The sequence below is a fragment of the Gastrolobium bilobum genome, unplaced genomic scaffold, assembly GCF_033153095.1.
Source record: "Gastrolobium bilobum isolate Gb01-03AN ecotype WA unplaced genomic scaffold, APGP_CSIRO_Gbil_v1 utg20048, whole genome shotgun sequence".
Lineage (NCBI taxonomy): Eukaryota > Viridiplantae > Streptophyta > Magnoliopsida > Fabales > Fabaceae > Gastrolobium > Gastrolobium bilobum.
This window is the reverse complement of record NW_026898170.1, coordinates 20,337-42,809: the sequence shown is the minus strand read 5'-3', so window position 1 is coordinate 42,809 and position 22,473 is coordinate 20,337. Positions and strand designations below refer to the sequence as shown.

At 35.0% G+C, this 22,473-nt stretch overlaps 1 protein-coding gene across 1 annotated transcript; it reads right to left on the bottom strand.

Annotated features, from left to right (window-relative positions):
- Positions 1-6,104: 6,104 nt before the first annotated feature.
- On the bottom strand, positions 6,105-10,954 carry LOC133313506 (amino acid transporter AVT1I-like). Its single transcript, XM_061514889.1, has 5 exons — positions 10,855-10,954; positions 9,283-9,890; positions 8,626-9,123; positions 6,359-6,518; positions 6,105-6,229 (listed from the first exon to the last, which is right to left on the bottom strand). Exons 1-5 carry the CDS (start codon positions 10,952-10,954, stop codon positions 6,105-6,107), a joined length of 1,491 nt encoding a protein of 496 aa, XP_061370873.1.
- Positions 10,955-22,473: the final 11,519 nt, after the last annotated feature.

Genomic DNA, 22,473 nt, shown 5'->3' with positions numbered 1-22,473 from the left:
GGGTGTTTTCTTCCCTATTTTTCTTTTCTTTCTGTTATTTGCATTTATTTATTTATTTTTCTTTCTTTCTTTTAGTTTTTGATTTTCATAGGTAGATTTTCCTTTTCTTTCTGATAATTATTGAGTGGTATATGGAGTAGACTTGGATCACAGTGTTTGATAGCATAGACTGGTAGGCTTTGATCTCGATTCTTGGATTGCAATACCTGTTGATTGATTCTGTGTTGTTGATTGCATGATTTGGTTTACCCTTGTGAGGTTTTGAGCCTGTATACATGGCATACATCTTCTGGCCATTCTTTCTTTCTTGTGTGTTTCTGCTTTTGATCTTTGTTCTCTAGAACTTGCTCTGATTCTTTTTGAAACTGCATTTTTCACTTATATGCATGAATATGATTGAGGCATTCATTTCTTTCTTTACCCATTTTAGCCAGATAGTCATCCCTTACATTATTATCCTTTGGTGAGCCCCTTTGAGCCTTTATATGCTTTATTTCTTAAGCCACACTACAAACCTAAGTGAAAAACCAATTAATTCCACACCCTGGAGATTTACTGAGCATTGATTTCACTGTGATGTTGTGTTTAAGTGTGGGGGTTTGCCTGAGACAGACAAAAGTTTAAGCGTGGGGGGGGGGGGGTGACCATTTGATTCCCTTCTGCTATGTGGTTTTTTGTATTTAAAAAAAAAATAGAAAAAGCAAAAAGAAAAAAATATATAGAAAAAGACAAAAAATACAAAAAAAAAATACAAAAAAATAGAAAAAACAAAAAAAAATGTGTTTACTTTTATCTTTTCATTATCTTTGTTTTCTTTTCTTATTGTAGTTTTTAACTTTTGCTCTAGTAGATTTCTGGGTGTTTTACCTTCTTTTTCATATTTCATCCATACCTTCACCTCAGCCCCATTACAACCCTGCATAAAGCCCTCTTGATTTGCGCATGCATATGTTAGTAGCAGTGGAGAAGTAGAATTTGAGCAAGCCTATGGTAGAATGATTTTCTTGAGTAGATTTGAGTGATACACTGATTACCTGATACACTTGAGAGAAAAGAATTGAGAGCATCCTGTGAGGAACCATTTTCTGTAATTGGCATGTACAGTTGAAATTAGCAGTTGTTGTGATTTGAGATTAGGGAATTTCTGTCCTGATTGATTTACCTATTGAAGACTTGTGATTTTTGTATATTTTCTGTATGCTTGATAATTGCTAGAAGGGATTCGTTGATCTTAGTCTTTGATTTCAATTTTAGTTTTTGCCCAGGAGTGCAAAAAAATAAGTGTGGGGGAATTTGATAACACATATTTTGTTACACTTATTTAATACTCTTGGTTGATATTTATATGATTTATTTGAATTAAATAAAGGTCTTTTGGGTCAAATCACAATTCTAGATTTTAATTGGGTTTAATTGATTTTCGTCATAATTTTTCAGATTTACAATACTTTTGTATTTTGACCATATCTCACTCTACAGATGTCCGATTGACTCCGTTCTTTTTGCGTTTTGCAGCTAACAGATAGTTATATAATCGTTATTTCATCTACAAAAGCCCAATTCGGACTATAAGATGGTCGAGACCTGAGTCCAAGATGACGTGTTTTTGCTAGAATTTTATTTTGACGTTTGGACATATAAATTAAATTAGGACCCAATGTGTTTAGGGCCCAAGGCCATGTTTTAATGTTTTACTTTATTTTATTTAGATTTTATTTTATGTATGGTTCGAAGTGGTGAAACCCTAACCCGTTCTGAATGTGGGTTATTTAAGGGAAACGTTAGGAAACCCTTCGGCAATCAGATTTTGAGCTGAACAATTGTTTTAGTTTTCTTATTCGAAATTCTGCACTTTTCTTTTCTTCTTCTTCTTCTTTTATGCTATTTAATTTTGAATTATGTTTAACCTTGTGATGTTAGGCTAAACACCTTTAATCAATCTAAGGTTAAATGTTCGTTAATTTATTTCAGAGGATAAGTTTTAATATTTTTCATCAATTTCATTTTTTCCCAATTCAGGTTGAATATCATGCGATTGTAGATATTCAAACTGAATAATGCGATTGCATTCTATAAGGGAAAATTGATCATTAGATTTAATGGTCAGATTAACCAACCCAATGAACATAAGTTAAACAGGATTAAATTACTACGTTTGCATAGTTTAAAAACTGTATTCAACCAAACGCTAGGCGATAGTCTAGAGAGGGTTTCTAATTGAATTTGAGGATTCCTAATTCGATTGGGGTTAATCACAAATTGATAATCATATCTTTTTATCCAATGACGAAATAAATTAATGCATCTTGGTTCCTTAGGTTGATTGCTTTTTAATTTCTGATTTTTAAATCCAAAATCAAATCTTTTTATTTAATTTTCAAATCAACAAAATCCCCCTTCCCTTTTTATATTTTATTTTACAAGAGCGTTTCTGATTTCTAGCAGGTTCTTTGGGAGACGATCTGAGTTGCCCTATCACTACAAACTTGAAGCTCGGTAATTTGCGTGGGTTCGACAGCGAACGTCAATAACAGGACTCACGAGATTGTGCCACTTGGCACAATCCTGTGAGTGCCCCAGGGGAGGGGGCGTCACTCAATTGAAAAAAATAAAATAAAAGAATGTGAGTGACGCGGGGGTAGGGTAGCGGCACTCAGTGACACTGGGTCCCCTTTGCATTACTAAATGACACCCATTGGTAAATACCGTGATCCAAATACCAAATTGATAATTTAAAGGGGTAAAAACCCAAATGGGTTAAAGAACCCAAAACAAGTAGTAGCATAAGAATCAAATATACATCACCATGGAGATCAAAAGTTAAAACTAAAATAAAATAAAAAACATAAATTTGTTGGGTTGCCTCCCAACAAGCGCTTGTTTAACGTCATTAGCATGACGTTACACCTTCATTAGTCATGGCGGCTTGTAGCGAGAGTTCAAAGATGATGCCATCCCTTTTTCTCATAAATTGTGCTTTGCCGTAATAATACTCTCGTGCATATGGGAGATAAGGTTTGACCTCAAGAACTCTAAACTTAGTCTTGATATGCTTTCCCCTTTTCTTAGGTTTTGCCCTCTTCACCTTCGGCTTGCAGCTCTCATCTGGCTTATGATTTTTCTTTTCTTCCTCTTCAGCCTTCTTTTCCTCAATAAAGAAAATTTTCTCTGGTTGAGCTGTAGGAGGTTGAGTTTCTTTTAATTCTAACTTTGAAAACTGAGGGGACTGAGTAGCATTTATTTTATTTTGCACAAATTTGTTGTCTTGATCAGTATCCAAAGACTCAAACTCATAATCGTCAAAGACAACATCAATGGCTTTAACTACTTCTTCCAACAGAGCCTCAATTAATGATTAGAAGATTGCAAAATCCTTGCATATGATTCCTCTATTGTAGGTGCAGAGTTAATCTTCATCTGCAACCGCTGCTACAGCTTCATCGATCACGTCGATTTGAAAGCAGTCACCTTTTTCTTCCAGGTATTTCATGGCTTCGAACACATTGACAGTAAATTGCTCACCATTCACCCTAAATACTAACTCTCATTGCTCGACATCAATCAGAACTCTAGCTATAGTTAAGAAAGGTCTTCCCAAAAGGAGAGGTACTTCAGAATCTTCTTTCATATCTAATACCACAAAGTTAGCAGGGAAGATGTAATCATTAACCTTCACCAGTACATCTTTAACCACCCCTTCTGGTTTCTTGAGAGATCTATCTGCAAGTTGCAAAGAGAGTAGTGTAGGTGATAACTCATATTTTATTACACTTATTTGTTACTCTTGATTAGTATTTTTAGGATTTATTTGAATAAAATAATGATGTTTTGAGTTAATTTACATTTTTAGTGTTTGATTGGGTTTAATTTATTTTCGTCAGAATTTTTCAGCTTTACGTTACTTCTGTATTTTGGCCATATCTCGGTCCACAGTTGCCGGATTGACTCTGTTTTTGTTGGTTTTTTTAGATAACACAGAGACCTACAATTCTTATGAAGAGCTCAAAGCCCAATCCAGACTAGAAGCTGGTCGATTTCTGACGCCAAGAAGAACGTGTTTTGCTGAAGTTTTAGACTTGTAATTTAAAACCCAATTACATAAGTGGCCCAAAGCCAAGTTTTATTTTATTTTATTTTATTTATTTTATTTCGCATTTTAGATAGATGGGCCGATCAGAACTGAACCCTAACCCGCTTTGGGTAGGGGTATATGACGGCAGAGTAGGAAACATTTGTTTCATTCTGAATTTTCGTATTTTGGGATCCAAGCACTTTCTCTGGAGCGTTCTTCACGTTCTTCATCTTTTTCTTCTTCTTCCTTTTATTTTATTTTAATCATGTTTACCTTAGCCATGCAAGGCTAAGAACCTTTTAATCAACCTAAGGGTAACAGATTCCATGGATTAGTCTTGAGGGTCTGCGCTTTATTTTAAATCAGTTTGTTTCCCTTCCCAACTCAGATTGATATCGTGCGATCGTGGATATTCAATCTGAGGTTCGCGATTGCGATTATGGAAAGGGATTAATCATCAGATTTGATGGTTAGATTGATTGACCCTATGACCTTAAATCAAACGAGCTGATACTCTGCGATTGTATGAGTAGAAGTACCATATTTGATCAAATGCTAAGCGATCGCTTAGAGAAGGTTGTCAATTGGAAATAAGGATTCTGATTCGATTGACGATCAATCACGATTCTAATATCTTTTTATCCGAGGAAAGACATCCATGGAACCCTAACCTTAGGTTGGTTAATTTTTAATTACGAATTTTTATTCCAAATTTATATTCTGCCTTTTTAATTATTCAATCAAAATCCAAAATCCCCTTTTAATTTTCTGTCATCATAAGCGATTTTTACCAAAACAATTTCCTTGAGAAACGACTTAGGGTTTCCACTTTACTACAAATTTTCTGAACCCTAATAAAAATTAATTTTTAATTTGTGCGAGTTCGACAGCTCGTGTCAGTAGGCTTTAATTCAGTAATTCCTATGGACTTGGCGAAGGAAAGTGGCATCAAATTGATGCTAGCCCCAAGGTCACAAAGTGCTCTACCCATATGAACATTCCCAATAATGCAAGCTATGCTGAAACAACCAGGATCCTTGAGCTTCGGGTGTAGGAATTATCTAGATAATTGCACTACATTCTGCCGTCAAAGTTACTGTCTCCATTTTTTCTTTGAGTTTGTGTTTCCTTGAAAGCAAGCTTTTCATAAAATTTGCATAAATAGGCATATTTTCTAAGGCTTCAACGAACAAAATATTTATTTGCAACTTTTTAAACATTTCTAAAAATTCAGAGTATTGCTACTTTTGTGCTGATTGTGTCAGTCTTTGAGGATATGGGGCTTTAATGTACGGGTTATCCCCCAACGGTTTCATTTTTTCTTCTAAAGAAGGTTTCTTTATTACTTTCTTACGTGGGGTATCATTTAACGATCCACCAATAATGATTACATTCTCTTCTATGGGTTTATCTATTTTCTATTCAGCAGGCTTTTCCTTATCCGCATCTTTTTCACTACTTGGTTCAGCTATAGGCTTTTCCACAGGTTGAATTACTATCCCACTCCTTGTAGTGATGGCATTACATTGTTCTTTGGGATTAATGATAGTATCACTGGGAAAGGTACCTTGAGGCCTCTCAGCCATCTGCTTGGCAAGCTGACCAATGTGAATTTCCAGATTCTTAATAGATGCTTCTTGATTTTTGAGAGATGTTGTTGTTGTCTGAGCCAATTTCTCTATAGTTAGTTCCCACGCGGCAGGTTGAGAAGTAAGTTGTACTGGCTGAATTCCCAGATTAGCTTGCTGTAGTGCTCCTTGATTATATGAAAGTGCAGGATGGTTCCTCCAGCCAGGATTATAAGTGTTGTTGTAAGAAATGTTCTCCCTACGTTGGTCGTACCAAAGGGAATTCACCTGAGCTGGGTTTATGGTAACCATAGCCTCACAACTATCGGCACTATAAGGTCTGCCACAAGTGTCACATACCATGGGAACCAGGCATTAATTGCATAAATTTGATTATGTGTAACGAGCTTAACAAGTGAATCTAGCCTTTGATCCATCTTGTCCTGCTTGGCCAACATAGCATCCTATCCTTCTAGCTGCATAATTCCTCGCTTAGGTTGAACTGGTGTGACCTCGTTATCTTCAGATGTCATCTTTTCAATTAACTCAACAGCTCTAGGTGGAGTAATTTCTCCGATACTACCTCTAGCTGCAGTATGAAGAAGTACTCTATATGTTGATGTAACTCCTTTGTAAAATATTCAGACCTTCTCGCCATTCGATAAAATATACTATGGACATCTCCTGATTAATTCTTTAAATTTCCCTCATCCCACACATAGGGATTCTCCCTCGAGCTGCTTCAAGTTGCCAATCTGTTCCTTCAACTCTGAGAATTGAGAGAGTGGGAAAAACTTCTTTTGGAATTTCTCAACTAATTCTTCCCACGTAGAGATGCTATCAGCATGTTGCAATTCCAGCCAATTAAGTGCTCTCCCCTTTAAAGAAAAGGTAAAAAGCATCAGTCAGATTGCTTCAGCCGGTACCCCATTAGCTTTAATGAGATTACACAACTGTAAGAATTTAGTGATATGGCAGTTTGGGTCTTCAATCGGGTCTCCTTCAAATAGATTACTTTGGATTAAATTTAGGAAGGAGGCTTTGATTTCGAAATTATAGGCTGGAATTTGAGGCCTTCTAATACTCGCAGTCGGATGCGAGAAATTCGGATTTGGGAAATGGTTCATCAGTTCTTCTGGTGGATTTTGGTTATCCTCGGCCATGACTGATTCTTCAGTAGAATTGAAGCTCGATGCGTCTTGTATCTTCTTCACGGTCAAACGCTTCCTTTTGGTTCTTTCTAATTGTCCTAACTCTAGTTTGTACTGTAGGTCACTGGGGTTAACAGTGCCTCGCAGATGCATAAACCAGAAAACTAAGACTCAATGGACCCAACTAATGGAAATCACTAACTAACAAAAAAATTAAAAATTAAAATTTAAAGTAAACAAAATAAAAATAACAAAACTAGATAAAATAAATAACGATAAAAATATTAAACTAACAAAGCAAAAATAAATGACAATAAAATAAAATAAAATAAAATGATCCAATCTATAATTTTATAAATAAAATTAATGTTGATTAAATCAGTTCCCGGCAACGGCGCCAAAAACTTGTTGCGACTTCGACATGTGCACCGGTCATACAAGTAGTAAAGTGATAAGAATAAGTTGTCAATCCTACGAGGACTGATGACCAAGCACTAATTTATCTATTTAACTAAAGTTGGATCGATCGTGAAATGTTGGTTTGAGAATATTTTAATTTAATTAAAGCAGAATTTTTACTACTTATTTTTAGTTTTCAATATTCAAGAAATTAAATTCAGAATTAATAAATGCTAGGAAATTGGATTTAAGTTTTATAAAATATGTAGTTAGGACTTAACTTCCCCAATGGTTTCCAAACTAGTTTACCTATTCTTATAATTACATTCAAGATCCAGTTATTAACAATTCTTTCTATGTTTGATTGGATCTCAATCCCTTGGTAATCTGATCCTTTACTTCACTCAAAAGCCTAATCCCTTAGTACTTTTTCATAAAGCAAGCATTAACGCAAGAACTTACAGTTATAGAATTCCTAAATATATCCCTAGATCAACCAATCGGAATCAATACACCAACATCCGTATTGTCATGCACGACTCATATGTTTATCTATGAGTGAACAGTTCATAAATAAAGCTAATCAATAAGAAATAGATTGATTGCATAACTTTAAATCATGAGTATAAATTATAAGAGAGGAAAACAGCGTTCAAGAACCCATTGGTTCCGTCTCACCCTAACTACTTAAAGAAAATTAGCCTGACATAGTTAGAAAAACGAGAACAATAGATGAAAAGAAACTAAAATTCATAAATGAAAATAAAATCCGGTCTACACAGTGAAGCTTTGACCGTTCCTGCGTTCCTCTGCCTTCTGAATGCGCTCCTGCCTCCTCTTCCGAATAATCCCCTTCACGGCCTTCTTCGCGTTCTATTTAAAGGCTTAAAATTGGGCCTTTATTTCTGGGCCAACTTGTTGAGGCTTCAGCCGCTCAGCGAGAATTTTTCTTCTCCTCGCTCACTTGCTCGTTGAAGCGAGCATCAGAGCGAGCTTGATTATGCTTCTTGCTCGCTAAAGCGAGCAATAGAGCGAGCGTGACCAAATCTTTAATTTCTTATTTTTCTTTTATCTTTTCGCCGTGCGAACTGCTTTCTCATCCTCATCAGGTTTGTAATTTGTTATTCTTAGTATGAAACAACCTGAAACAATAAAAAGGATTAGGATCTTATCTAGTTGTTGGCATTTTACTAAATTTTAAGATTTTATTAATTAACACTATATTTTTAATTATATTAATTATTATTTGCTCTATATTTGATATTAAATGCATAGTTTCTTTGACACTTATCATGCACACCCCTAACAAATTCGACCATGGAAAACAAGATATATATCATTAATTATTTGGTACATTACATTATTAGTAGAATTGCTGAAATAGGTTTTTAGAAGCCTTAAGCACACAACTTCATTAAAGCTTGAACTGATTTACTATCTGCCTCAGAGAGATGTAGGTACCCAGTATCCCAATGAATGATCCTATTAGCAGAATTCCTACGATAACGATCAGCTCAAACCCAAATCGCCGAGCATCTTTGTTTATCTTTAGGTAGCAGAGGCATGGGAACAACAATGAGATTGCCACATCCAAGAATGCACCAATAAGCGCCATAATGTAACCAAAAAAGGGAATGAATAACGCCATAAGCACAGTGCTGACCACGATGATGGTTCTAATGAGGATGGCAATAGGCCTGCTCTTGCAGAGAAGCGATTTGCCCTCAATAGCATTGGCTATTGGGGTGATTATAACAGCATACCTAGTCAAAGGATAGATTATTGCAGTATAAATTGCTATTTTTGTACTTTTTTTTCCTGTCGGTAGATTTAACGTTATTTGAGACATCAAACATTCTCCGAACATCATGTAGCCTACAATAGCGATGGATCCATAGACTATGGTGCCTGCCACAAAGCAAACCAGCATAACCTGCATTTGGGAAACAATATGAGTGCCAATTCTATTAATTACTGCTTGGATTTGAAGAGTATTAGTCATTTTCCAAGCCAATATTCCTATACATGAATTGAACAGTAAAATATAAGAAATATTTTCCTGAATTAGATTGCAATTATAACAACAACTTACCTTGAAAGACTGACTTCTATCTTTCATAGAATTGATTAGTGTGGGAAGTACTGCATGCACACAAAAGCAGAACGAAAAAATGCTCAAAGCAGTAGGCATTCCACCCCAATTTACAAAGTGTCCTCTTTCATGAAACCCCACACTATCAACTTCACCCACCCACACAACACAACCAAGTAAAATAATAGAAGCCAGTACCCCACCAACAGAAATGTAGGCCAAAACTCCCAAGCTTCTCAACCAAGTTGTTGGTAATATTACCAAAGCAGAAAGCATGATAAAACCTCTTTTACCTCCAATTCTAAGGCCTGCAATTGTGAAGTTCACGCTTGGAAACAACTTCTCCAAATTGTCACCTTCTAATATCAGAAGCTCCACGGCAATTAAAAACAGCTCCATATATATTATACTGGCTACCACAGCTCTTCCTTTGTACCCAAATGCTACCTGACCTATATCAGGGTAGGATTTTATTTGTGGATTTCCATCCATACACCTTTGCAGAAGTAACGCTGTGTACCAGCACATCATAGCAAAAATAAATAGCAGTATAAAACTCAACCACCCTCCTTGAGAAACTGCATACGAAATTGAGAGTATCCCAACACCTGAAAAACCATATTATCCAAGTTAATTAGAACATTATAAGCGCACAGTTTAATTAAGCATTCTCTATCAGTTATGTTATAGCTAAATGAACTAGGGTGTTCCCAGTCTGAATTAAATCTATTTTGGAAGCAAAATTCATCCAATCCAATCCCTTCGGTTTGATCATATAATCATCTGTTTGGTTTGGATTTTTTTTTTAAATCCGATCCAATCTTTTTCGGTTTTGATTGGATCAATTTCTTGTTTTTCGAAAATCCTAAAATTTGTTTCATGATTATTGTACAAATAACATCTTTTGTATATATTGGTTTTGTAAAAAAAAAAATTGTGAAATACAAAAACATCATTAAACAATAATATAGTTTTTTTTTGGACAATGAGATATGAAGCTATACAATGAAATTTAATTGATGAGATGTGACTAGATTTTTTCTTGGATTTAATTGATGGGTTAATGGGTCTTGGGTTTAGAAATTTTTGGACTATGATTAGGGAAAGACCCAAGTAGATAGACAGAAATTAATATATTGGATCAGTTTTCATCAATCAATTCGAAAACCGATCCAATCCAATTAAAATTTTCAGTTTTTTTTCGGTTTTCGGTTTTCGGTTTATTCGATTATCGATTTTTCGGTTCGATCACCGCAGTTTGAATCGGTTTGGATCAGTTGGTGAACACCCTTAAAATAAAAAAAAAAATCAAGGTTTTTGGCACGTGATGCCAAAAAGTGTTTGAATTTTTATCAGAACTGTCAAAAAGCATGCACAATTTTTACCTAACAATATAATTATGCAAAGAATATTTACTAATTAGCATGTACAGCTAACAAGTCATGCAAATATATTTCCTTTTATCCATCTTGCTAAGCCTGGTAAAGTGGGTGACATGTGTGATATTTGCTTTTTGTATATATGACTAATAACTGGTCAGATACATTTTGAGAGAGAGAGAGAGGGGGGGACCTAATAAGGAGTTGAGTCCATTGAAACAAGTTTCTAAAAAGGTGGATCCTCCACTCTGTTGACCTGAATTTGAAACTTGTAGTTGACTTTTGCTCTCCATATCCTTTGCTGTGAGGAAACCAATCTTTGTTGCCCCCATATTTATATACGTTTGATCAAATTAATGTAACATGTTAGAGATAGTGAGTTGTGTGAAAAATCAAGAGAAGGGATCGATAGTGACTGAATATGATTAGATAACAATAATATTCAATAATAGATCAGTTAGGTAGGTTTAGGGTTTATGATGGAGTTGCTTGCTCTTGTGTGGTAGCAAATTTCTATTGAATAAATTAGTATTAATTAAATATTTAAATTTGGAAGTTAATATCCCTGTTCCGGGCGTGCGGGGAGATATATCCCCAAAAATATAATTTAAAATTATTCAACTACTTTCTTTCAAAGTTCTTCTCTAAAGCTGAATATTCTGAAAGATTCTGAGATTAAAATAATTCTCAATTGAGTTTTGTTTAAGGGTTTGCTTTTTCTACTGTCAATGTAGATAATTTATCTACATTGAGTTCAAAATGACATCATTTTAGGATGAAAATCAGAGTATTTTGTAATTATAATTTATTTCAGAGTTATAATAGACTTTTTCATTATAATTTTTTAATTTTTCAACCCAAAATGACGTCATTTGGGAGCGAATGTAGATAACTTATCTACATTCACTCTAGAAACATTAAAGCCTTTGTTTAAAGCTTAAATATGAACAAGACTCATTATGATTTTTCAAATTTTGCTAACATACAATTTTATGTTTTGAATTAGAGTAAAAATTTTCAAAGTGATTGAATGTCTTACACTTTGTTTAGGAGTTGTTGTTCGGAGGGAAGGAAAGAGAAAAGAATGTTTTAATTGTACATTTTTTTATTTGTGAATTTAAAAAAGTGGACGGATGAAAATGAGGGATTTTCACAAAATCCTCTAAAAGTCTCCTTATTCTTAAAAATAAAATTCCCCAATTTTCAAAGTTTTAAGAGATAAAATATTTTAATTACTTATTTACCCTCGTTAAAATTAAAAAACTCTTTCTCTTTCTCCTTAAACCTAGTTTTCTCTCTATTTTTCTCTTCTTTTGAATTCATGTACGATTCTCTCTCTCTTATCTCTTTCCGCATTGTTTCCTTTCTCGACCTGCAACACGCGTAACGTAACACTGCTCTTTCTTTTCTCTCTCTTTCTTTTCTCTCTCTTTCATTTTCATTTGCCACATTGCTACGTCCCTCAACATGAACGGGGTCCCTCTTGTGGGACATTGATTGTACTGCCCTTTTTTTCAGAATAACATACCTAAATGCCACAGAGTACAAATTTTTTCCAAACTGCCACGGTACCATAGTCGCTGAGGTTCTTAGCTACTATGGGACACATGTCACTCCCTTTGTGGCTGGAAATGCACCAAAGTAACTACTTTGGGTTGAAGTAGTCACGCATCACTCATTTGCCCAAAGTAGCCGTGTTGTATAGCGACTATGGCGTACTTTCTCTGAATTCGCAGGCCTATAAGATTAAAGTCGATGGGGAAGCCAACGAATTTGGCCTACTGTGCCAATCCTAGTTGCAAGTGTTGCAGAAATTTTGCAGGACCAAAGTAGCTAACATAGTTAGCGACTTTGGCCCACTAATGATATTATAAAGTGGCTTACAAATATACAAAAATTGTTCAGTGCTATATGCGTTAAAACACTAATATTTCAATGGGTTTCTCTTTTCTCATGTCACATAAGAGAACATCTCTCATTCTATAGATCCAATAAGTGGTTGGTCCCACCATTTGTTAAAAAAAAGATAGCACGAATTTCGATATCTCACAACATGAGAAATCAATCTCCAACATGAGAAAATGATTTTCCTATTTCAATTGTATATTTTCTTCAAAGTGAATTGTTGTTGTTGTGTACACGCTTCATGCTGTTTGGGTTTATTGATAAAGTTAGACATGTGTTATGCTTGAGAAAATATACAATAGAAAATATTAATGTTGTATATATTTAATTTAATTCTAATTTATTTGGGGACTTGAAATATTAGAATAAAATGATATTTAAATTTTTCACAAATGAATTAGTTTACGTAAACTATATGATACTTAATATTATATTTTTAATTTTTAATTATAAAAGTAAATGAATTTTATATTGCATTTAAAAATTTGTGTTTTATATATTTAATTTAATTATAATTATTTTTGGGACATGAAATATTAGGATAAATGATATTTAAATTTTTATTTTTTCTCTTAGTATAGGATTAAACAAGAGGTTAATTGATATGAATTATTTTTCATAAATGAATTAGTTTAGGTAAACTATAGGATACTTAATATTATATTTTTAATTTCAAATTATACATATAAATGAATTTCATATTGCATTTAAAAATTTGTGTTGCATATATTTTAAATTTCAAATTACATATAAATTAATTTCATATTGCATTTAAAAATTTGTGTTGCAGCTTACCAAAAAAAAATAAAAAATTTGTGTTGCATATATTTAATTTAATTATAATTATTTTTGGAGACTTGAAATATTAGGATACATGATATTTAATTTTTTTATTTCAAATTATACATATAAATGAACTTTATATTGCATTTAAAAATTTGTGTTGTATATATTTAATTTAGGAAATTTTCCAATCGGTTCATTGCTTTGCAACTAATCCGATTCGGGACGAGTCCAGAATTAAGGCTTTAAACCCCTCCCAAAGGTGGTATTGTGGAGATTCAAACACATGCTCTCTCCCCCACCTGCTTAGCTCCCATGCGCCAACTGAGCTACCACCATTTGGTTTTATATATTTAATGTAATTATAATTATTTTAGGGGACTTGAAATATTAGGATAAATGATATTTAATTTTTTTATTTTTTTTATTTTTTCTCTTAGTATAGGATTAAACAATAGGTTAATTGATATGAATTATTTTTCATAAATGAATTAGTTTAGGTAAACTATAGGATACTTAATATTATATTTTTAATTTCAAATTATACATATAAATGAATTTTATATTGCATTTAAAAATTTATGTTGTATATATTTAATTTAATTATTATTGTTTTTGGGTACTTGAAATATTAAGATAAATGATATTTAAATTTTTTATTTTTTCTCTTAGTATAGGATTAAACAATATGTTGATTGATATGAATTATTTTTCATAAATGAATTAGTTTAGGTAAACTATAGCTACCTATGACACTACCGGAAATGGATAGGCTTTTTATGTACGAAAATAACACAGATAGCACTGATCAATTTTGGTATGTTCGTAAGTCGCTTTATAATATCATCAGTGGGCTAAAGTCGCTACCTATGTTAGCTACTCTGGTCCTGCAAAATTTATGCAACACCTGCAACCATGCCACACTAGGCCAAATTTGTTGGCTTTCCCACCGATTTTGATCATAGGCCTGCCAATTCAGAAAAAGTAGCCCATAGTCGCTGCACAACACGGCTACTTTGGGCAAATGAGTGACGCGTGTGTAGTTTTGGTGTAACGGGCGTGACAAGTGTCCCATCCATAGTAGCTAAGAACCTCACTGACTATGGTGTCGTGCCAGCAGTTTAGAAAAAATTTACACTCCATAGCATTCAGATATATTATTCTGAAAAAGGGCCAGTCAATATCCCCCTCCCGTTTGGTGCGTTTCACTTTTTCCTTCTTAATATCTGTGTTTTTTTAAAAAAAAATTAGTTTATTTTCTAATTGCTTTTGTTTTTATGGAAACTATTTTTGTTTTCAATTTGGTGTATTTGGTTACGATAAAACTTCCTTACATTGATTGATTAGTTAACACCTCTAGCAGGATTTCATTATTGTTATTGTTATTTTTTTTAAAAATAAAATAAAAAATAAAAAGAAATTTTAAATTTAATTTTATTTGTAAAGTATAATAATTATAAAAAATTTAAAGAAAGAATAAAAATGTTTTATTAACTCTCCGTTTTTTCTTTCTTACTATTTTTTTTTGTAGGTTCCTTACTATTTTTTTAACTCCCAAACAAACAGAAGAGAATAAGCTTTGTTTTCTCTTCCCCTCCCTTTTTTCTTGGATTTCTTTCCTTCGTTCCCCTCCACTCCACAAACACCCAAATTGTAGGCTTTGTTTAAGAGTTTGGAGGGAAAATGATTCAAGAGAAAGGAAAAGGAAGGAATGAAAAGAATCTCAAATTAAGAGAACTTTAATTTTAAGAACAAAAAGGGTTTTGAAGAGTTTTGTGAAAATTCCTAAATTCTTCCCTCCTAAAACCAACTCCAATAGTGTAAGCACTTTCTCTTGGAGAACGATATATACTAAATTTGTCTAATTATTTCAATTTTTTAAATAAATAAAAAAATGCATAATACAAAAATGATTGGCATGTTCTGACCGTTGAAATAGATTGGCATGTTTCAATCAATACGGAGGCAGAATATTCCACGGCGAAAACGACTGCAACACGTTAACTGCAAAGATAATGGCTGAAATATTTGGGGATGATGTTCTCATAAGCTAGGTTTCCGGAGATCCTCTTTTCCAAGAGTTGTGGTAGTGACGTTAATTTTATTCTAAAGTGAACACGTCATTCTGCACGACGATAAGGTTGTATACGTGTGTAGCAAAAGTTGTAGATTCAAAAATATGTTTAATTTAAATTCTACTGGTTGTTGTTACCCGTGCATGCTTCAATATTAGTCATTATGATCGAAGCGAGCGAATGGCTGAAGAAGGCAAGCAGCTTGAATGCTTTGCCGTTCGTGCTTCATGCAGCAATTTGTTGCTTATCACGGCAAGTGTATTAATGGCACAAGTAATAAAGTCAAGTGATGACAAAAAAGTATCATTTTCACGAGAATTCAACCCAGCACTATGTTTATCAATTTATTAATGTTGGATTAATTGGCAAGAGTTTTATGATATTGATTTGAATAATAGTTATAAAGGACCAATTTCCAAACAACAATTACGTGCAGAAAAAAGAATTCAAATAATTAAAAATTGGTTTGAAAATTAAGAATGGAACAGCAATTAGAGTTTTAATTTTTCCCAATTTTCTCCTAACTAATCTATTTCCCCTCTCACATTAAATAATAGTTATCATTAACTTCTTCTTCTTTTTTGGAAAAGAAAATAACTTAATAATAATTCATCTCATTATTTTAATATTAACAAATTATAACATTAAATTCATATTTTAGTCTTAATTTAGGAGTTTTAAGACATTTTGCATTCAAAACATTTTGAAGGTATATCACAGTTCCTTTTAAATAATAAGTGGACTTTCACAAGATAAATGTGAGCTATATATAATAAAATCTTAATATTTTTGTTTCAAAAAAAAAAAAATCTTTAGATTTTCCTTTGAACCTTGTCGTTTTGTTTCTTATAAATTTTGATTACTTACAAACTTATTTCATTTTGTTTTAAATCTTAAGTGGACTTTCATTTTGATTACTCACCCATCTAAGAGTCAGTAAATAGTAATCATGCCATATAATTCTTAAAAAATATTCTAATAAAAATTCTGTCTCTCTAACATTTATGTTTCTTAAATTCAAATTAGGAAAAGGATGACTCTTCTTTCATAAAAATTGTTTACAAACATACGGAAAATTAGTTTGGACTCATGAAATTATTTCCATCTGCAACTCATTGATATATAATCCTCTAGCATCATATTAAAAGTGAAACTTGTTGAAAGAAAAGCGTTTAGCTACTGAGAGTGGCGTACTAAATCAACATAAAAAGGAAGTTAGTTATATACAATTTTATGTATTGAATTAGAGTAAAATTTTTCAAAGTGATTGAATGTATTACACTTTGTTTAGGAGTTGTTGTTCGGAGGGAAAAGAAAGAGAAGGTAAGGTTTTAATGGTACATTTTCTTATTTGTGAGTTTAAAAATGTAGAGGAATGAAAATGGGGGATTTTCACAAAATCCTCTAAAATTCTCCTTATTCTTAAAAATAAAGTTTCCTAATTTGGAGAGTTTTAAGAGAAAAAATATTTTAATTACTTATTTACCCTTATTAAAATCAAAAAAGTCTCTTTCTCTTTCTCCTTAAACCCTATTTTCTCTTTCTATTTTCTTCTTCTTTTGAATTCATGCAAGATTCTCTCTCTCTCTCTCTCTCTCTCTCTCTCTCCCTCTCTCTCTCGCCTCCCTCTATGCTTTGTTTCTGTTATGGAATATATTAATATCCTAATTACCTACCCATGAATCTCTTAATGGATAATGACACAATTATCCTAACAGCAAAAAATAATGAAGATAAACCCCTTATCCATACAAATAAGAGGTTGAATCCTATATCAACTGGAAGATCTACATAGCCCAAGCCCAAGAGGTAACCCCTATAAATAAAAGGCTTAAGACCCCCAGGTACACATTCTCAACTCATTTACTACGTCTTGGCTATAAGCATATTGCTTGTGTGCAATGATTGAGATATTGGCTATAAGTCAACCAAGATATCTGTTTATAGGATATCTCTGAGCGCATACCCTACGGTAATATACTATGGTTCTCTAGGACTGAACATTGGCACTGTCTGTGGGAAACGATAAAATTTGATTCTCATTCCATGATGACGAACACTCGGGCGACATCCAGCAATGCTCAACCCCAACCACTGCATCAATCTGCCATTGATCGCCTCCACGACCTCGGAAATCCGATTTTGCTCTGAGTCATGGCCTATCACGACCCGAAGCAACACTGCAACGGAGTCAGCAAGTCAGCCACAGCCAGATGAACAACCCAGAGCTGACAACCATAGTGTTAACACTGCCCTGAATGCAATCCTTCAAAGGATGCAAGACATGGAGAATAGTTTTCTGGTTCAACGGCGACTAGATGCTCAAAGAATTGAAGTACTAGAATCCGAGCTGCGAAATCAGAATACTGAAGGCCGATCTGAAAAAGAAGGTCGAGACGAAACAGAAGGGTGGAAACGCCGAAATCTGACAACTGATCTTGGTCGAGGTACTCAAAATGAGAACCAACATGAAGACGGAGATCAGGGCAACGTACAAGGAGATAATTATCCCCATGATGAAGATGCCAATGACCGTCCGTTCACTGAGAGGCTCATGAACTTAGCAATTTCGTCGAGATTCAAAAGCGCCAAAATACCTCCTCATGACAAAAGTCAGGATCCAAATGCCCATTTGGAGGCTTTCAAGATCGAAATGCTCTTCAACGGGATAACTGAAGCATCAAGGCCAGAATCTTTGCGACGACCTTAATAGGTCAGGCAATGGCATGGATTATCAGGCTACCCAGGAACTCAATTGATTCATTTGAGGACCTAGCTCGCACTTTTCGCCTGAACTTCGCCACTTGTAAAGCACATCTCATGCCTGCCTACGTATTAAGATGAATTTGGCAGAGGGAGAACAAGTCGCTGTTAAAATACCTGGATCGCTTCAAAGAAGCTTCCCTCAAGGGAAGCTTAACTAAACCAGTTCATCTATACTTAATTATCTCGAGACTGGATGGTGAGTCTTCACTGAACAGATCCATCTATAAAAACCTGATCAATGACTTGGAGGAATTCAGACGGAGGTTGAATATGTACATCAACATTGAAGACATGCAGAGGGTCTATGGCGAATTTTGAGACTGAAGCCCAAACCACCAAAGTCTGAACAAGAAGAATAAGGACAGAGATCGGTAGGGATCTAAGAAGGCATCCGACTCTCACCACAAAACGTCAGACAAACGCTCCTCGAGAACTAAGTTTGACAGTTACGCTCCTCTCAATGTCTCTAGGTCTCGGATCTGGAAAGAGGTTGCCCAAACCGAGTTGCATAACGTCGAAAGACCTTGACCCATAAAGAACAGAGGCGGGTTAGATAGAACCAAATATTGTGCCTTTCATGTTGGAAATGGCCATACAACAGATGACTATTGGAACCTCTGAGATGCTATTGAAAAGAACATCAAAGAAGGAAAGCTTAAACGGTACCTCATCCGTACTCAGGGCAAGAAAAATGGCAAGCGAAAACAACAAAGTCGAAGCAGAAGTCCTTGCCCAAAATTGGATGATAGAAAAGACCGAGATAGAGATCACCCTAATAAGGGGAAAAAGGCTGAGGACAAGGATGAGAAGTGTAACACCCCGTATATATCCGGTAATGTTATCATACTATCGTATTAAGCTGCGCTTAATTAAAAATACGAAATATCTTTTTCTTTTCAATTATGATGCCATTATCATTACCAACTTGCTTATTAATCAATTAATAAAGAGATTGCCTGTATGTAAATTGCAATAAAACAGCTAACTGAAATACCTCGTACAATAAATAAGATAAATGAGTTTCTAGCCACAGAACTACATCAGGTAGACCGGACCAACTACCAGTTTATATAACTCCAATCTAAAAGTACTAACAGCAAGTGTCATGGACAATCCCCATGCTCACTCAAATAAGGCAACAAGCCCAACATAGTCTCAGCAACATCAACAATAATAATAAGGTGCAGAAAACATAAGCAGCATCCAATCCAGTCATGCTAGCAAATAAGCAATAATATCATAATTAGCTAAGCTCTGGCCTCCTGCCGCCAGAGGCATCAGTCACCATACTGCCTGGACCTGAAATAAGCATTCCCCAAACGTGGGATGAGATCTCTAAACAAGAAATCTCAGTAAGACAAGGGGTCCTCAAGGATCTTCCACCCCAAGCTCACTTACATGTGCAATATAAGTTTAAAAGCAGTTCATCAATATCATTTCTAAAATAGTGCAATGCAGCAGATAATCATGTCATGTGTGTTAATTCTATTCTACTAGCCAGAGCAATGCAGGAATAAGTATACGTCTATTACCCACAATTAGTGCAAGACGCCACTTGCATTCACCCCGGATCACCATATCGTATGACGCCACATACTCAGGCTTACCGTCAAGATGAAATAACACATGCATATTAAAAGCCATTACACATAAAGCTCAACAGCATTTCAAATATTCAAAGCATGTAACACAGCATGCATATAACCACACTCTCATGGGACATGGTGGAACCACAACATGGCTAAACCGAGGACACGAAAGCTTACCTTGCAAGCTAACACCCAAAGCCAAGAGTCCACAGCTCAAAGTCCAAACACAGCAGATTCACAATCTGTTATGGACCAACAATATATCAATAACATGCACCACAAGCATACAATATTAAGACAACGCCTTTCCATTACGTTTTACGTCTTAAGGCTTCTCACCAAGCCATAAGCCCTTAATCATACGATTCTGACTTACATTAAATAATTACAGAAGTTCAACTTCCTCAACTAGGGTCCGCAAACCCATAGATCAGTTATGGATGAACAGTACGCTACTGTTCCTCGCAAACCCATAATATCCGGATATTCCTCGGGGACATATCCGGATATGCAATATCTGAATATCTCACGGGCAATATCCGGATATCCAATATCTGGATATCACTCTGGCAATATCTGGATATCGAATATCCGGATATCCAGATCCCCATGTTCGGATACCAATATCTGGATATCCATATCCGGATATCAATATCCGGATATTCCACGGCAAATATCCGGATATTTCGCGACAGAATGCAGTTTCTGCATTTCGCGAAGATATCCAACAAAGGTTCCATTTTCAACACTTCCAGAAGCTTAAACATGCATCTTACGGTTCATTAAGGTTCATATAACAGTTGGTTACTTGTTTAATCCATTAAACACACCAAGACATCAACTTTAACTCATTAAACTCATGAACAAGGTTGGTACAACTTACCACAGCTTAAACTCAGCAAGATGGATGCTCTTGGAGCTCACACAACAGCTCCAAGGTAGTGACTTCAAGGGTGCACGAAAATACCACCCAAGCAAGGGTCTTTCTTCACAAAGAAGGCTCCTTGAAGCCTCATAAACCAAAAACAACACTCCACCACAACCAATCCAGCAAGTCAGCCCTCAAACCCTTCCCAAACTGAACCTTACAACTCAAAAAAGGCGCCCTAAACACTCTCCAATGCTCACACTCAAGTGTTTACTTGATCAAGAAGTGAAATAATGATCAAAGGTGGTGACTTTGGTGAGAAAAGGGAGGAGAAATAAAGAAGCAAGGTGGCTGGTCCAAGGCTTTAGCAAAGTTCACGTAGGAGGCACAATTTCTGACCTAGAAATGTGTGTCATGGCCTTATATAGGCCCACTTAACTAATTAACACAGTATTAACTTTAATTGCTACGCTTAGCATTTTAATCCCAAACTTTGGATTCTTAACCTACTCAATTTTACAAGAATTATCATATTTTTCTTATAATTTTCGGAGCACCTTTCTGGTACGCACTTTTCATAGCCAGTACCAATTTTTGGCACTAGTTCTCATTATTTTGACTTGAAACTCGTTTTACAAGTCCTACATATTATTCTAGTAATTATCATGCACTTATAATAATTTTCTGGGATACTTTTTTGATACGCATTTATACCGACTAACAGAACCGGTATCTGCACTTTTCTTCCGAAAAGCGAATTTCAGCATTATTACTCACTTACTATAATTATTAAATCCTCATAATAATTATTAGGGTCAATTATGGAATTATTTCCTAATTTCACATAATTAATTAATTAATTTCCTTAATTAACGGAGCAGGTTCTTACAAGAAGTACTAGGAAGCTGAATATGAATGCAATGTGATAAGTGGAGCCTTAGGAGGAGGAGGAAATACTGCCAGTGTTAGGAGGAGATACCTAAAGGAGGTCATGTCGGTCAGAGACAGACCTACCTTCAAAGGAAGAGCTGGAAAGCCCGACCTCTCTAGACTATTCTTTATAGAAGAAGACCAACAAAAGGTCGTCCCTAGCCACACTGATGGCTTAGTAATCACCGGAATGCTCAGCGGACATACTCTTCTGGAAGCTCATAGTCAACTACCGGGTCAAGAGAATTTTCATAGACCTCGGAAGCTCAGCTGGCATACTCTTCTGGAATGTTTTCCAGAAGATGAACTTAGATGAGCAAGATTTGAAACCATGTGTCACCGAGTTAATTGGTTTCAATGGAGAACCGTCACCTCCCAAATGTTACATTGACCTAAAGCTGACATTGGGAACAAAGGAGTCCTTCTGAGCTGGTAGAATCTGATTTATCATAGTAGATATAACCTCATCCTATAACATAATAATTGGCTGAACTACGATTCATGATTGGGATATGTTGCTCTCCACAAAACACCAAGCACTGAAAATGGAAGGGTCAAAGAATGAGGTCATTACCATACATGGAGATCAAAAGGAAGCCATAGAATGTTACTACGAAACACTCAGAGTATCTCAGGGTGGCCCATCATCCCCCCGAAGAATTAGGGGAGAGGATAAAGTCTCATCCAAAGACCAATCTGTAAACCCATGCAGAAACCAAGTAAATATAGTCGAGCTAGATATGAGAGAGGAGCTTCAAGCACCTCGCCCAAAGTCTCAAGGAGAAGTAGAGGTCGTCAACATAGGAGGGGATGGCAAGCGCCACACTAAAGTTGCGAAAGGATTAGAAGCCAAGACAAAGATGCAACTCGTTTCATTTCTCAATGAGAATTTTGAT

What these genes read in the sequence shown, in the direction of transcription:
- LOC133313506 (XM_061514889.1), bottom strand. Translation starts at nt 10,954, where the DNA reads ATGGAGAGCAAAAGTCAACTACAAGTTTCAAATTCAGGTCAACAGAGT. An exon ending in ACATCTCTCTGAGGCAGATA is followed by an intron (nt 6,519 to 8,625) that starts GTAAATCAGTTC and finishes TTTTCTTTAAAG; the next exon opens with GGGAGAGCACTTAATTGGCT. An exon ending in GCTCGAGGGAGAATCCCTAT is followed by an intron (nt 6,230 to 6,358) that starts GTGTGGGATGAG and finishes TTCATACTGCAG; the next exon opens with CTAGAGGTAGTATCGGAGAA.